The sequence below is a fragment of the Montipora foliosa genome, chromosome 1, assembly GCF_036669935.1.
Source record: "Montipora foliosa isolate CH-2021 chromosome 1, ASM3666993v2, whole genome shotgun sequence".
In the NCBI taxonomy this organism is placed as follows: domain Eukaryota; kingdom Metazoa; phylum Cnidaria; class Anthozoa; order Scleractinia; family Acroporidae; genus Montipora; species Montipora foliosa.
Window position 1 is genome coordinate 5,762,336 of NC_090869.1, and position 15,000 is coordinate 5,777,335.

Below are 15,000 nucleotides of genomic sequence, written 5' to 3' on the forward strand. Positions count from 1 at the left end.
GTTTCAACCTAGGTCATTTTGTTTCAACCTAGGTTATTATGAACTGTCTAAAAAAGGGTTTCCCTTTTTTTGGGGGATGTAATTTAAAAAAAAATGGGGCCTGGATTTTTAGGGGGAATAAAAAAGAAAACACCTTTGTCTTGCGTTGCGTTCTTCGTCCACTTACCGTCTCTCCCTCTCCTTCCCCCTTACCTGTCCTTGCTTACTACCAACGGACTGTGCCACTTACCTTGAACTTTCACAACATTCCATGCCGCTCTAAGGATTCGAACCCTCGCACCATAGGACATCTGAGTTTACTTCTCCTCTGTATTATCCGCTAAGCCATCGAAGCAGCAACTGAAAGCGTCTAGATGTTTTTTTCTACCAATGAGTTTAAGCTATTTCCAAGCCTTCACGATAACTACCATTTCGCGCATGCGTAAATGACATATAGTGAGACTTAGAAAAATTTCAGTTTATACACAGTTAAAAGGCCGCAGATGGAACTTTGTGAAGAAGTTAAAGGGTCCATAGGCTAAATTTATCTGAAGTAGAATGAAAAACACTCAGAGTCTCCAGTGCAACGACAGCAAAAATTGTTTGAAAGAGGTAGACTCTTGATTCTAAAGTGCAAATAGTCAAATATTGTGCGAATTACGTTTTTTACGTCGCTATGCAAAATACACCTGGTCCAGGAACAAGGCATCATTTCTAGTCATGATATAACAAACCGATTTTTGCCGCAAACACAGCGTTCCCACAGTGAAAAAAAGGTGGTGGCACAGGCAAATAGAACAACAAAAGATAACCTTTACAGTTTAATCAAAGAAAAGAACTCGTCTCCGAACCACTGGTGTCATCATCTTGGAGAAACCGCTTGTAAAAAAACACATAACCATTCACAGAACAATTCGCAAAATACTGCATGAAGTGGTTTTTGGAATCTCTCGGAGAAAAGAAATTAAAAAGCCACAAATGATTGGACAAGTCACAGCTACATCACATGCAGAGCAGGAAAATGGTGAATAATTTGAAGAAGTGGCAGGATGAGCTTGACATTTAATAAAGGAGAGCGGTGTCTGACACTTGCCAAATGCAGACCGTGGACTACAGACTAACCCTGAATCACAGTTATTGAAAGCTAACCACTCAAAAATGGGTCCTGAGACTTAAATACTGTTTATCAGCACTGTTTGAAATGGGTGTTTAACTTAAATACTGCTTGTCAGCGCTATTTGCAGGCAGCCAGCAGTCTGTCTTTTGCATTTATCATGCACCAGAAAGGGAAGAAGAAAAAGAAGAAGTTCGAACTTCAGGATTACGTGGCGCTGAAAATTAATAACATGGAAAAGGAAACGCCCCTTCATCCTAATGTGCTACTTGCTCAAATTGGAGAACTTGAAGGGGGCTGTCCCAAAGTAATCACAAAATTTTTATTTATCACGACAAGCAGACTCAGCAAAATTGAAAAAAAGTAACAAATATTTTATTTCATAATTCTAAACACTTACATGTACAAGAGCCCACAAAATGGCTTCTAATCAATAGATTATTAAATCCTTTTCCTGACTTTTCAAAGTTTTGTTTTTACTTGCCTTTGATTAATACGAATTCAAAGTAAGCAAAAGATAGAGGAAATAACTAAGCAAATTAAAAATCTACAATACATCATGTATGTGTTTCAGTTCTTCTATTCCTTGGACAATAATTCAATATTGTTGCCCTCTGCCATCCTAAGGAGATTCTTCAATGAACAATGTCCCAAAAAGCTCTGAGAAAGAAAAGTACAATCGGTTATCATACATTGTATGCCTAACCTCAATCTTAATTCTAACCATTTAAAATCAGTGCCTAGACTTAACAACCATTGGGGTTTTATAAAATACTCATGAAAATCTAAGCTGCACTAAGTTCATCCCCTTTCCTCTAGGACCAAGTTACTAACCAATATATTACATGTACTTACTTATAATTGATGGGTTTTTGCTCATATTTCCTACTATCAATTTCAACCTAGTTTAAAATAAAATGACCTAAGTTGAAACAAAATAACCTAATTTGGTTGCAAATTAACCTAAGGAACAAAATGACCTGCAACATATACCTTGTGGGAGTTTCCTTGAAAACATCTTGTGTATGACGTTTTTTCTGGAGTTCACCCACAAAGCTTTGAAATAACCTTAAATAATTTTCTCCCTCAATCCAGGGTCTGTGTTTGGTGTTGGAGGCCTCTTGTAAGGATGATGGTGCAATATTAGTGCCTTTAATTGACAACTTACTTGGAGGACTACACACTATGGTAAGAGATTAAAATAATAATAATGAAATATCTCAGCAAACAAAGGACAGCTCCCTGTATTGTATAACTTTGATTATTGTTGAAGTTGTGAATTTTGATGAAACATTTCCTTCCTGTTTTTAACTACTTAATACGGCAAAATCTCAAACTGAGGCCTTGCCACAATACAGCTAGGCCGAGGTTTGAGATTTTGCTGTAACGACCGAACGGTCTTGAAAGGCTATTAAGTTGTTTATTACAATGTATATGGCTAACAGAACTATAAAAGAAGAACAAACTAATTTGCATAATCCATACATTAATCAACCCATGGGCATTACAGGAGAATAATGCGCTAGTGCTTAGCTGCTCTTAGCCAATCAGAGTGCATGTTACATTGACCAGAAACACTAGCCATATAATAAAGACTTTTTATGTGCTTGTATCTCTGTTTGTTGCCAGGCATGTAATTTACCAGATTATTCAAATCCAGTTTCTGTAAAGAATCATAATGAAGTTTTGCGCTGCTTTTCGGTGCTGAGTAAGTAACACTGTTTACAATAATTTATGTGTAGAATGATATTTCTATGTAACATTAGTACTTGTGACATGGGCATCAGTGTTGTATCACATAATTTACAAATTTGAGGCAAAGTGGAGGACTTGTAGATTTGCCAAATCACTTATGGGAATAATGTAACCTACCTTACCCATATATTATATGATTTTCAATTGTTTGTTTGTTATTTGTTTGTTTGAGTGCATGTTAACTGCATCCCCTTCTTGATTAGTGTGTGGGTTCTTTACCGTCCCACAGGGAACTTAGGAACATGGAAGATATTTAATTTGTGAGATAGGGCCAATGGTTTATATAGTCCTTATCCGAGAGACTTGAAAGTCTAACCATTTGTGGGTGTACATGTAGGCAGCACTTTTAAGAACCTAAGTGTTGGTCTGGCGTGAGACGAACTCACAACCTCCCCGATGGCAGCCTGATGCTCAACCAGCCGAGCCACTTGTGCACGGGCAGTGTATGATCGTTGTAGTTCATAGAACAATGCATCTAAGTGAAGAAATTCAATTGAAAAGTTTGTAGCAGATCTACAACCATTAATTCATAAAACATAATTTTCTTTTTTGATTTTCTTTCATGAATTATTATTTAATGAGTTGAATAAAAAAAATTTTGTCTTTGCTTACAATAATTCATCCAATTTGTGCATTACAGTGTATGTTCAATAAATACTGTTTTGTTTATGTTTTAGCTCCTGCCTTTTCAGACCGTGTCATTGCCTTCTTGCTTCAAAAGCTGGAAGCAGGCAATGAAAAGGCGCGTATTGCATCCCTCTCAGCTATTAAACACTTGATCAACTCTTCTGGTAGGTTTTGTCTGACTTAACATTATCGTAAGTGATATTCAAGGTGGGCATACATGTATTAATGTAACTTAGATCAGCCTTTCAAGAGGACGAGGGACTCAGTATTTGGATCTGAAAATCTTGTCATAAATTCTTGCTTTAAGTACTTTAGCCTTTTTGAAGGTATGCAAGATGTAAGAAAAATGATTTATTGTAAATTAAGATAGTGTTAGTGTAGATCAGTTTGAAAAAAAAAACTGAAGACCAATATTAGTCAATACTAAAGAATGAGACAATTTTCCTGTGATGCAAGACTAAGCTCGCAAAAGTTCGGTGATTGGTTGCTGGATGTACAAAATCTTACTATTCATTGTGCTAATACATTTAGACAAAAGTTCATGACCTTGAAAGCGTTTAACTCTGCTTCAGAACTGGCGTTTTTTTAGTTTAAATGTTTCCTTATTTGGATGTAACGTAGCTCGTGCATTTTCCCATGCATGCAGCTTCGATCTAATTTTTTGTCCATATTTTGCATAAAGTTGGTGTCCTAAAACCCCCAGCTTTGTTTTTTTTTTTTTTTTTTTTTTAACCTTTATTTAAACACGATAAAAATTAAAGCTACAAGCTTGTGGGGTCGTGTATAAATAATTAAAAACTAAAATAAATCATAATTTTGTAAGATATAATACCATAACAATAAATAAATGATGCTAAAATATTTACAAGGTTGTCGACTAATAAATTACGAAAGTTTCAACTAATAGATTGTCAATTGTCCATGAAATCAGCATTTCTATGCCGCGTAGTCGAGGTGGAGGTAGGGTCAAATTTAAAATCCTTAAAATAATCTTTTGTTCGTATTAGATTGCGGTCTTTGTTGCTCAGATGCGAAATTCCGTTCTCATTGAGACAGATTGTGTTACATAGAACAGTGCCTCTGTAAGCCAGTGAATCCTTCATAAATCTAGTTTCGAATCTTGGTACTGATAAACAGTCTCCAACCCGTAATGAGTACCCATTACACCTTTCTATGTAAATATTATTAGACAACAGGGAAAAGAGTTGCAAGTTACATGCTTCAAGGTCATGTACGTCTGGTTTAGAGGATAAGTATCCTTTGTCACACAAGATTCAAATTATTGATATTTTATCTCAGCGTAAGTGACAAAATTTAAATGTACAGGGTGAAGCTTTTGGGTTAGGTTTGTTTTTTTGTCACAGGATCATTTTTAGAGAACAAGGAAGAGATGATCATCACAGGGGTTCAGATTCTTTTTAATGATCATAACTTGAAGGTAACTATGATAAAATAAACTATTCATTTCACATTACTGTAATTTTATTGTGGCCTGCAGGTTGTTTCCAGGTTGGCAGTTGCATCACATTTCTTTGCAGTCTTGCAACATCACATGTCATTATTAACCCTGGCATTGTTGAGTAGCTTGTGATAGATAAATAAATGAAAATCCGTAACCATATACTCTGCCAACAATGGTTTTCCAAATAGGACAGACTGCTACGGGACTAGGTCCTTTTTTGTTTTGCAAAAAGTTTGTGTTTGAAACTCATTGAAGAGTGAACAACATCTTAATCCAAACGAAAAACCCTTTAACCTTTCCCTCATACAGATATGTCCAGAAAAGCACACAATAATAATAATAATAATAATAATAATAATAATAATAACAGGGATCGCGATAACGCAGAAATCGTGCATTTTTACGCAAATAAAATCCAAAAAATGCATGATCGAAATTTTAATGCGTCCCAGGACGCAAGGCACTGACTTAAATAACTCACACAACTTTCTTTGATTTGTCAGTATATTCTGTTGTTTGTAAAACTGTTGGAGCGATCTGTGATCATTCTAAGAAATGGGGTTTAAAACAGCTATAAAGGTTAAAACTAAATTTTCGACCGCCTTCTGCGGTCTTCTTCAGAGGAATGTACTCTGCAAGTCACTGAATGCAAATATATAGCAAAAGACGTCACTGTTCAGGAAGGAAACCAGTGATGCGTAAACCCTTGGAAAGGGTGCTCTTTCATTAACAGACAGAGTTCTTGTCCAGGAATGAATATAACAGCTCTAGAAAAAGCCTTTGTCGGCTGGTCCTATGCATATGCGTCAATATTAATTCCAAGTTGGTTATTCTCTTTTTCTCATAATTTAAAACATACTCTTTTTCTCGCTGAGGGTCACCAGGATTTTTGGACCCCCAAAAAATGCTTGGGACCCCAATTTGGCCGAACATGTGGGTCCCAGGACCCAGATTGAAAAATCCTAGTGACATCCCAGAATAATAATAATAAAACTGTACAAACCGATGTTTCCAAGTATTCATGACTCCCATTATCAAGGAAAATATAAAAAAGAGATCATGCAAATTGCAACATTTAAAGCGGTTTTTGGCACGAAGAATTAACATAAGAGGGTGCAAAGGTTATAAAAAGATAATAAAAATACTTTTGCACGAATGGAGTCTGATTGCATGTTGAGATTTGGCTTTAACGCTCTTATAAAAATCATTTCGTACACTAAGCAGTCAAATTTTTTGTCTGCATTTCTTAAGAATTTCGAAATGCTTTAGCAGGCCCTAGGGTATTGTCCCGTGCATGTTCTTATAATGTTTGGCAATGGCGGAGGATTGTTGTTTATGTCCTTTTACATGATTATGTAAATGTCCGCGTGGAGGACATGAGGACCCGAAAAAGAAACCTTGGAGTCAGATTGAGATCAACTGAAACGGGCTACTGCTCACATGGCTCATATGGGTAAAAAGCTAGCACTTCACGTTACCCTCTAATAGTTAAGTCTGTTGAAAGGCTTAGTAGTTTGTAATAATATTATTGCTCATTAATTTCTTTTGGCAGGTGAGGCACATGTTTGCTCAGTGTATAACAGCAATGGCCCATCATCGCTACTTGGAGCTTGAAGGTGGCCACAAACTTGTGGAGTTTATTGTCAGACAGTGTGCTATCAGCGATGAAGAGGTACGGATCTGTGGACAGCAATGCACTTTTGTTTTTAATGTCTACTGGACCTCATCAACTTAAACTAGCTCTTATCAAAGTTCCTGCTGTTTTTGCTGGAGAACAAGCGAAGCAAGTAAGCAGCAAACAACAACAACAGCATGTTATTGTTTTGTAAACAATAACATTCTTTGACCATCTTTTATTCTACTGTGTACATTTTCAGAAAACAAGAAGACCCGTTGATGCAGATGTTTCTCCTCAAGCACTTCAGAGAATGTGTGAAAACATCCTTTACCTTTTGACGACCACTGTTGATGTTATGGAACCTGTGAGTAAATATAACAAAATATTATTTTTGTTATTAGTTTTTCAGCAAGTCTGTGCAACTTTTATTTAGAATGTCGACTAGTTTAGTGATTTCACATCTTGTGGTGTTAAGGCCTGCACTCAGAAACCTGCAACTTCTTTTCACTTTGATGAGGTGTTCATCTGTGACAATAAAACCTCTATGCACAGTCTTGTAACAGGTTGCCACCAAGTTTTCTTTTTCGTTTAATTTCAAAAAATGTATTTTAAAGAGGACGCAGAGTGGATGTAGGGGTTGTTAACCCATTTACTCCTAAACTATCCCCATTGACAAGTAAAATCGTCTGGTGTTTGGCGGAGTAAAATCAAGTAACTTTCACCCTCAATAGTTTAAAGGAATTATATATTTTTTGCATTTTGCAGGTCTTGTGGCCATACCTTTTGGAATGCCTTGTTCCTGAACCCTTCACCTCTGCCATGAATCCTCTGTGTCGCTGTATTTGTCACCTAGCAACAAAAAAGCGAGAAGAGCAGGCTGAGGATTTCACTATTGATTTTGAAGAAAAAAGTAAGGATTCACCTAAAAAGAAAATGCTCATGTCATTCAAAGCTGTCATTAATCCATTGACTCCTAAACCGCTCTCCATTAATGGGTAAAACAATTTGTCTCACTAGAAAATTTGGTTTTATCAAACGTGTTGATAAAGGTCGAATTGCCACCGTGAACGATTTGGAAAGCTGACGTTTCGAGCGTTAGCCCTTCGTCAGAGCGAATAGAGGAATTGGGGGTGTTGTTGGTTTTTATGCAGGTGTGGAGGAGCTTTGCCATAGACCAATTCGGCTAACTCAATTTTGTACCCAATTCAAATCTCTCGGGGTTAAGATTTTTTGTGCGTGGAATTTGCATGACAATGAAGCATTCACATTAATTTTAATGATATGGAAATACTTGGAACGAAACGTTTTATTCCCAAAAGATTTGAATTGGGTACAACATTGAGTTAGCCGAATTGGTCTATTGGTGGAAATCTGGTAACATGAAATTGTGAATAAATTAATGGCATGAGAGACGTTCATTGATTCCGTGAGGATGGAGTGTACCTAGCTGAAAGATGAATTTTTGTTCCAGATTCTTGCAGCTAATTCTTTGTTCCGTGATGTAAGGATAGGCCGCAAATTGTCATGTTGCGGTGGGAGTGATTAGGAAGATTAAAATTACACGCACACGCACACGATGCAAAAGTTGTCCTTATATTTCTAACATGGTTAAGATCTCGGAACCGAATCGATCCGTTAAAATCACTGACCACTTTACATGGATCTCCGCAAATGTCATCTTTTGCATAACCTGCATGTGCACTATGTACGAAGATCTACATAGGCGAAACAGGGAGTAGATTGACGGACCGCTTTCGCGAACACCTACTCGGAGATGTAGAAAAAAACGACACAGATGCATCAAAACCATTTGCGCGCCATTTTAATTCCTGACGAAGGGCTAACGCTCGAAACGTCAGCTTTCCAAATCGTTCACGGTGGTAATTCGACCTTTCTCAACACGTTTGATAAAACCAAAATTTCCTGTTTCACTCTCCCACCGACTCAGCACCACAGTTTCTTTAGAAAATACCAAAGTTGTCTCACTAGAAGTCTCACTTCTCGGAGTCAATGGGTTAAACCCAGAAGCACATGTAACTAGCAACTCTTTTCCTTGAAACAACCTAAGGCTGGAGATTTTAGGACACTAATTTTATGCCCAAATATGGACAAAAATTAGATCGAAGCTGAACGCGCGGGAAAATGCACAAGGTACGTTACATCCAAATAAGGAAATTTTTAAACGCGCGGGAAAATGCACGAGCTACGTTACATCCAAATAAGGAAATTTTTAAACTAAAAAAAAACGCCAGCTCTGAAGCAGACACTTTAAAGGTGATGAGCTTCTGGTTAAGGCTTCATACGTTGAATGCACTTTCTTAGGCATTTTAACCCTTTCCCTCTGAATACTGATACATGTACTTAGAGATTTTACTGTGTCTAACGCCAGATAATCTTGCTTGTCAATGGGAGGGGGGTGGGGGGGGGGAGCACTTCAGAGGTGAAAGAGTTGAAAACGGAACTTTATTTGACATGGTTAAAGTGAACGGCTTATCTGTTACATAACAGCAATCTTTCCAAGAAAACCTACCTAAATGTATAGCTTATGCTTTGAATAACCAAACTACAGTTTTGAAAGTGTTCTACATGATTCTTTTAATTTTTTTTTTCCTCAGCTAATATTCCCAGACAAGTTGCTATCATTTCACGTCTTTTGGTGGGTGAATTGTTGTAAAGTGTTGACAATGCAATGTTATTTCCTTTTGATCTTGAATTGAATCTTGTACATATTCCAATTACCAGAAGGACAATCGTTTGATTAATGAACTTCTAACCGCAGACCGACCATGATTTGAAAACATTTTGTTCATAAATCACTATTAATCTTAATTTTTTTTCCAATTACGATCTTACTACTTATTCACAGGTGATGTCTGGTCATCCATTACCTGGTGGTTGTCGAGGACTTCATGTTCTAAAGCTCCTGAAAGCTCTCTCGCCAATTCTTGAGCCAAGCTTGGTTGGAATGTGGGATACAGTAATTCCAAAGCTTACACTGTATTTGGAGGGTAGGGGGAAAAGAAATCTATTTTTGAATCATCTAAGGACTTTCTGCAAGTACCGGAAAATATATATTTTTTCATTTCACTCCATTTGTCCACTTGTACTTGCTAAAGTTTTAGATTTAGCGCATGTGTTGAGTCCATGTTATGAAACTTCTTTGCGGCAACAAGAAGCTGCTGATCATTGTCTCATCATCATCATCATCATCATCATCAGATCTTTAATTTCCCTCGAATTTTAGAGTAACTTGATGTAGGCAGTATCTCCGAGCATTTACCCTCTGAACCAGGGTTCGAGCCAACGGACCTTGGCTTGACGTACGCCATCCTTTGTTTTGTTTAGAAAATTCTGAGAATAAGGGTAATTGGAAGCAGAAGACTTGGGAAGACTTGGTATTGAAGGTAAAAACTGTTCATTTGTACAAACATATGCAAGCAGTGACTCAGTCAGTAGTACGCACTAATGCTATTGTTTCCTTTTTTTATAAATCGAGCAAATTGTGTGCATTCCAATTCCAATTACCTCCTTCTGCTATCGAACTGCAGGGTTTTTAAAATGTTCCGTTTTCACGTAGTTTGTTTCCAAAAGTGTTGATGAGGTGGATTCGGAGGGGTGGACTTGCGCCCTAGCAGCAGAAATGGCGGCTCAGATGCCACTTTACACGAGCTTCCCAGAGGAAAAGGTATGACGCATATTTGAACGGTTGTTATTTCAGTGTCGCAAAATCAAAACCGAAGTAGCATTCGTTATAATGCAGCCGCGCCGACGCGCATAGAAAGCTCAATTGTTTTTTTTTTATTTCAAGTTCGCTTCGAATCGGTTGAGAAGTGCTGGAAACTCCACACTTAAAGGGCGCTTTTCACTTTGAAGTCAAATGGAACGATCCATTTCGGTTCAGTCCGACCACAATATTTGGAAACACCACATTTGTAGGTAATCCGTTTTAACTTGTTGGGTGAAAATACCGCTTTCCGCTGGTCAAACAGGTTGTTCCTATTGTTTCATGCTCGCTTCAAGATCATGTGAGCCTCCCTGATCTGAGCGAAACTTATACGAATGTCTAGTCTTTTCAACCAGAGACACTGAGAACTTAGATTCCCGAAATTTTAAACCCGTTATTTTCATTTTTTTTTTTTTTAATGGAAACAGCACATACTCCGTATCAAAGGCTAACACGGTCAATGTGTCACCTCATTTTGGGGCCATTTCGATTGGCAAACAGAACCCAAACATCAGCCAACACATCAACTACAGGCATTGACCTTGACGGTTTTTGTGTGTCATTTCTTCATATAGAACTTTCTGTTCAAGTGCATTGGCGTGGTTCTTAGTAAAGTCAGTAACAAGGAGTTTGTACAAAGTCACCTCAACGTTATGTTCAGTTCGGTTAAACACACAAGTCAGTTGGAAAGAGAAGTGAGTGAACTGTTTATTGGCCACTCTTCTGGACTGCACTGACTTTGAGAGCGCGAATGTGTACAGGGTGTTTCAAAAGTTCGTTCCGATATTTTGTTTGCTTATATTTCAGTAATTATTGTAACTACTTCTTCGAAAAGTAAGTATGTTATTCTTTATTGATTTACATCGCATATCTTAAATATTAGTAACCAGAATGGCCTCCTTTATTTTTGACGATATTTTCTAAGCGGCGGTGCAGAATTACGCGCGAGCTCCTGAAGCGTGTGGAGAGTTGGCATTTTTTCGCCCGAACCGTAGTCGCCTTCTCAGGACGTTTAGTGTTTCACGGGCTGGATCTTTGTACGTTGTCTCGTCAATGATGTTCAGATTAGGTGAGTTTGCCGGCAAGGCGTCCATGGGTATAAAGGTTTGGCAAATTCTACTGACACTATGTCTGATCGGCCTTTGAAGCGTGCGCCGGCGCTCCGTCTTTTCGTCGGTCCGTCTGTAACGTGCCGCCTTGAGGTTAACGGTTTCACTTCTATTTTGTACAATTTCTTTGACTCAGTACTTGGAGGTTGAGGTCTGGCCACTGGGTAAGCTGTGTAACTTCGTCAGACCACGACCCGTCATACCTCCCCATACCTCCCCATACCATCACCTTCGCACTTTGTTTCACCTGGTATGCCCCAGTAACGTCGCACTCCTGAGATCCCCATACGATATGGTTTTCTGGATTCGGGTAATGAGCTAGATACTTACGACACTCATCTGTAAATAAGAAGTTCTCCCAATCCTCTGCCGTGAGCTTGGAATATATCCTGGCAAATTTCAAACGAGGCCTTCTTTGCCTCTCACGGTATCTTCTTTCGCTTGAAAGCTTTCCACCCTTTGTTGGTCAATCTCCAAACCGTTGTGCTGGAAACTTTGATATTGTGATGTTGAAAATTTTGAGCAATCTTTCTTGTTGAATTCCTCGAAGGACTTACTGTATGATCACTTGTTCCTGACCCATCGTTGGGTCTTTTTCTTTGACTGAATGGCCAGATGACCGTAAAATAGCTGCCTGAGCTCTAGCACAAACAGTGACTGCCTGAGAGTGACTGTGATTTCCGTGAAGGAGCAGAGAAATTAAAAAAAAAAAGGGCAATAAATACGAAAACAGACAATGTGCGGGAAAAATATTGCGGGACATAGCACGCGCCCTTGGACATTGGGCGCGAAAATTCAAAAGTATTGCCATTTATTCAAATGTTGGATTGAAATTGCTTCGAACAATTATTTAGATAAATTTATTAACTGAATCAGTTTCAATTTTCCTAAAGATACATTAAAGTCTTGACACAAAATGGAAATTTCAATCGGAACGAACTTTTGAAACACCCCGTGTATATCAATATTTTAGCCAGGGATGTACCGTCTTGATGTTAAGCTTTGTAACTTTGATAAGGAGACCATTGAAACTTATTTGGTTTGGTTAGGAAATAATGTGTCACTTTAAAGGTCTGAAAAGTTTTACAGGTGCATACTGAATCTTGTGTTCAGAGTATTGTCCTTAAAAAGTTCCCAATATTGCCTCTAGAGGTGCTTTCATTATCTTTATTTTCAAGGTGCATTATAGTGTAAAGGCGTTACCGCTGCAAACGTACCTTAGTTTTTCAGCTCTTTTTACGGTAACGATCGTCTCCTTAAGAGTTCGAATTCAATAAGTAGTATGCATCGACATTTTAAGTAAGCAGCTTTGTTGATATTTTTACTTTCTTTGAAGGGCTGTGCCATTGGTATCGGGTTTTCTGCGGGGACAAACCTTGATCAAGTGTTGCTGAAGTTGGAACAAGTATCCAAGAATGAGATGACCAAAAAGTCTTCCGGAATCTTAAGCTTTATGAAGGTGATCCGACCCGCACTTCTGGTTTTAGTTAAAAATAATTATGCATGACCGAGGTTCTGAAACAGTTTATAGGCCTTGGAAATTTTATATTTATTTCATAATGAAGACCCTCTTAACTCGAATACACCTTATTCCAAAATGGCAGCCATCTTAGTATTATTTTCAATTGTTTCCTTTCAAATGGCCCTTTTGGCGTCGCTTTCAAACGTAAAATTCAAAAGAATATTTAACCTTGGAACGAGGCCAAAAGGGCCAATTTGCAAACTAAAATGGCGGCCATTTTGGAATAAGGTGTATCGTTAAGGTTAAGTTAACTTTAGAAGGCTGCTTTATTTAATCCTGGTGGGATCTTTGGTCCACAGGAAAGATGAGTCTCACTCTTTCCCCTCCCCCCTTTCCCGCATAAAAAATCCTTAATAAGGCACTTTTGAAGACTTTTATTGGGGAGGGGCTCTTTTCAATTTTATCTTGATAATTGTGATTGCGGCTGTTGTTTCGGATCAATCAACAATACGTTATTTTTTACTCTGTCGTGTTTCATTTGAAGGACAAATCTGATTCTGATACGGAAAGGATTAAAAGCACAGTGATTTTGTGTTATGGTTACGCAGTCTTGTACGCCCCACCAGGGTAAGTGCATCGAGATAGTGTACGTTTACATTCATTCTGCTTTGATTTAACGAGGGTAAAAGGACAAAAAAAGCATTTAAATTGTTGGAGGTTGAAAGTGCTTCCCTTCATATATCGCTTTCAACAATAATGGTAACCTATTTGTATGAAGAACAACGGAGCTCTCTTGCCTTTTTGTTTCGTTACGTCTTTACCTCTTGGTGTTACATAAGAATATTGATTTTTTTTAAAACGAACACCAGACTACCATTTTATAAAGGAATAGGCCAAAGGAACTGTCAGTGCTGTTTCATCTGAATATGAAATGACACTGGCTAACCACCTGGCCCCAGTTGTTCGAAGGGTAGTTAGCGCTATCCGCTGGATAAATCACTATCCCCTGCTTAACTCAATTGGTTTTACTTAGTCTAGTGTTTATCCGCTGGATAGTGATTTATCCGGTGGATAGCGTTATCCACCTTTTGAACAACCGAGGCCTGGTTGGGTCATCTTTGAGTAGTTCATATTACATGCCCCATTTTGATGTTATTCTTTGTGTAAAGGTTGGTTACGTCCAGACTTGAGACCAACATCTTTCGGGCCATCAGTCGTCATTATGGAAATGTCAAGGTAAATCTCTTAATTTTAAGTAGCTACCGCCTTCAATGTCAGTGTATTACTTACCCTTTGGTTTATTGGTTCGTTACACTATTCATTTGCTCGGTGGTTCCGAATGATTCGTTTCGTACGTTCGCTCAGTATTCCGGTCAACTGATTGGGCAGTTAGCGGATAAGTCCATCGGTTTATCATTGAATTGAATCTTTTTTTTGAGGATACCAGTGTCAAGCAGAACCTCATCCGTGTCACTGAGCTGATAGGCAAAGCACTGGAACCCAGTCGATTGCAGCAACCCGAGTTCGTATTTACGAAGCGACAGGAACTTGTCAATCACATGCTGGTGAGATGGGTGGAGTACAGTAACGCTGCAAAACTTAAGCAGATCTAGTATTCCATGATAGATCGCAATGGAGTTCAAAGTATACTATTAAGGGTTTTAGACGGTGCGGTTTTTGCCTTAGACTACCTCATGCCATTAGCAGTCCGTCGTGACTTTTGATCGTTCACTCGCGCACGACTCGTGAATTTCTGTCGTAAAGGTGTGGTACGTCTAATTTACACGAGACGATTTGTAATGAGGTCTGTGTTTGAAGCTTTTCGCATGCGGAAGTAGTGAGCAATTTCCCTTAGTAGTAAGTTAGTCTGAATCACCCTGGAATACTATTTGGAATAGGCGGGCAACTGAACTACTTCAAGTTCGTCCATAGACGAGACAACTTTCTTAAAGCCAAAAGAAAGAGGGAAATTAAATGATTTCCGTGAACCTGAACCCTGTTCTTTTGTTCTTGCATCGTATCTGGGGCTGGTTGCTCGAAGCCTGGCTAGTGCAAAATCTATAGGTTTCCATGGTATTTAACGCTGGTTAGCGCTAACCATGCTTCGAGCAACTCAACCCGAGCCTGGATGACATTTTTAAATTTTCATC

At 38.4% G+C, this 15,000-nt stretch overlaps 1 protein-coding gene across 2 annotated transcripts in view; it reads left to right on the forward strand.

Annotated features, from left to right (window-relative positions):
* LOC138008193 (maestro heat-like repeat-containing protein family member 1) overlaps window positions 1–15,000 on the forward strand; it is a 39,033-nt gene that overhangs the window by 10,140 nt on the left and 13,893 nt on the right. For both annotated transcript variants that reach the window (XM_068855461.1, XM_068855524.1), the window contains 16 exons: window positions 2,189–2,281; window positions 2,723–2,801; window positions 3,526–3,639; window positions 4,840–4,913; window positions 6,490–6,609; window positions 6,815–6,919; window positions 7,321–7,465; window positions 9,171–9,211; window positions 9,422–9,563; window positions 9,901–9,959; window positions 10,133–10,240; window positions 10,855–10,974; window positions 12,725–12,847; window positions 13,395–13,477; window positions 14,020–14,086; window positions 14,290–14,415. In XM_068855461.1, coding sequence (XP_068711562.1) covers window positions 2,189–2,281; window positions 2,723–2,801; window positions 3,526–3,639; window positions 4,840–4,913; window positions 6,490–6,609; window positions 6,815–6,919; window positions 7,321–7,465; window positions 9,171–9,211; window positions 9,422–9,563; window positions 9,901–9,959; window positions 10,133–10,240; window positions 10,855–10,974; window positions 12,725–12,847; window positions 13,395–13,477; window positions 14,020–14,086; window positions 14,290–14,415 — 1,599 coding nt within the window. The remainder of the gene's footprint in view (window positions 1–2,188; window positions 2,282–2,722; window positions 2,802–3,525; window positions 3,640–4,839; window positions 4,914–6,489; window positions 6,610–6,814; window positions 6,920–7,320; window positions 7,466–9,170; window positions 9,212–9,421; window positions 9,564–9,900; window positions 9,960–10,132; window positions 10,241–10,854; window positions 10,975–12,724; window positions 12,848–13,394; window positions 13,478–14,019; window positions 14,087–14,289; window positions 14,416–15,000) is intronic.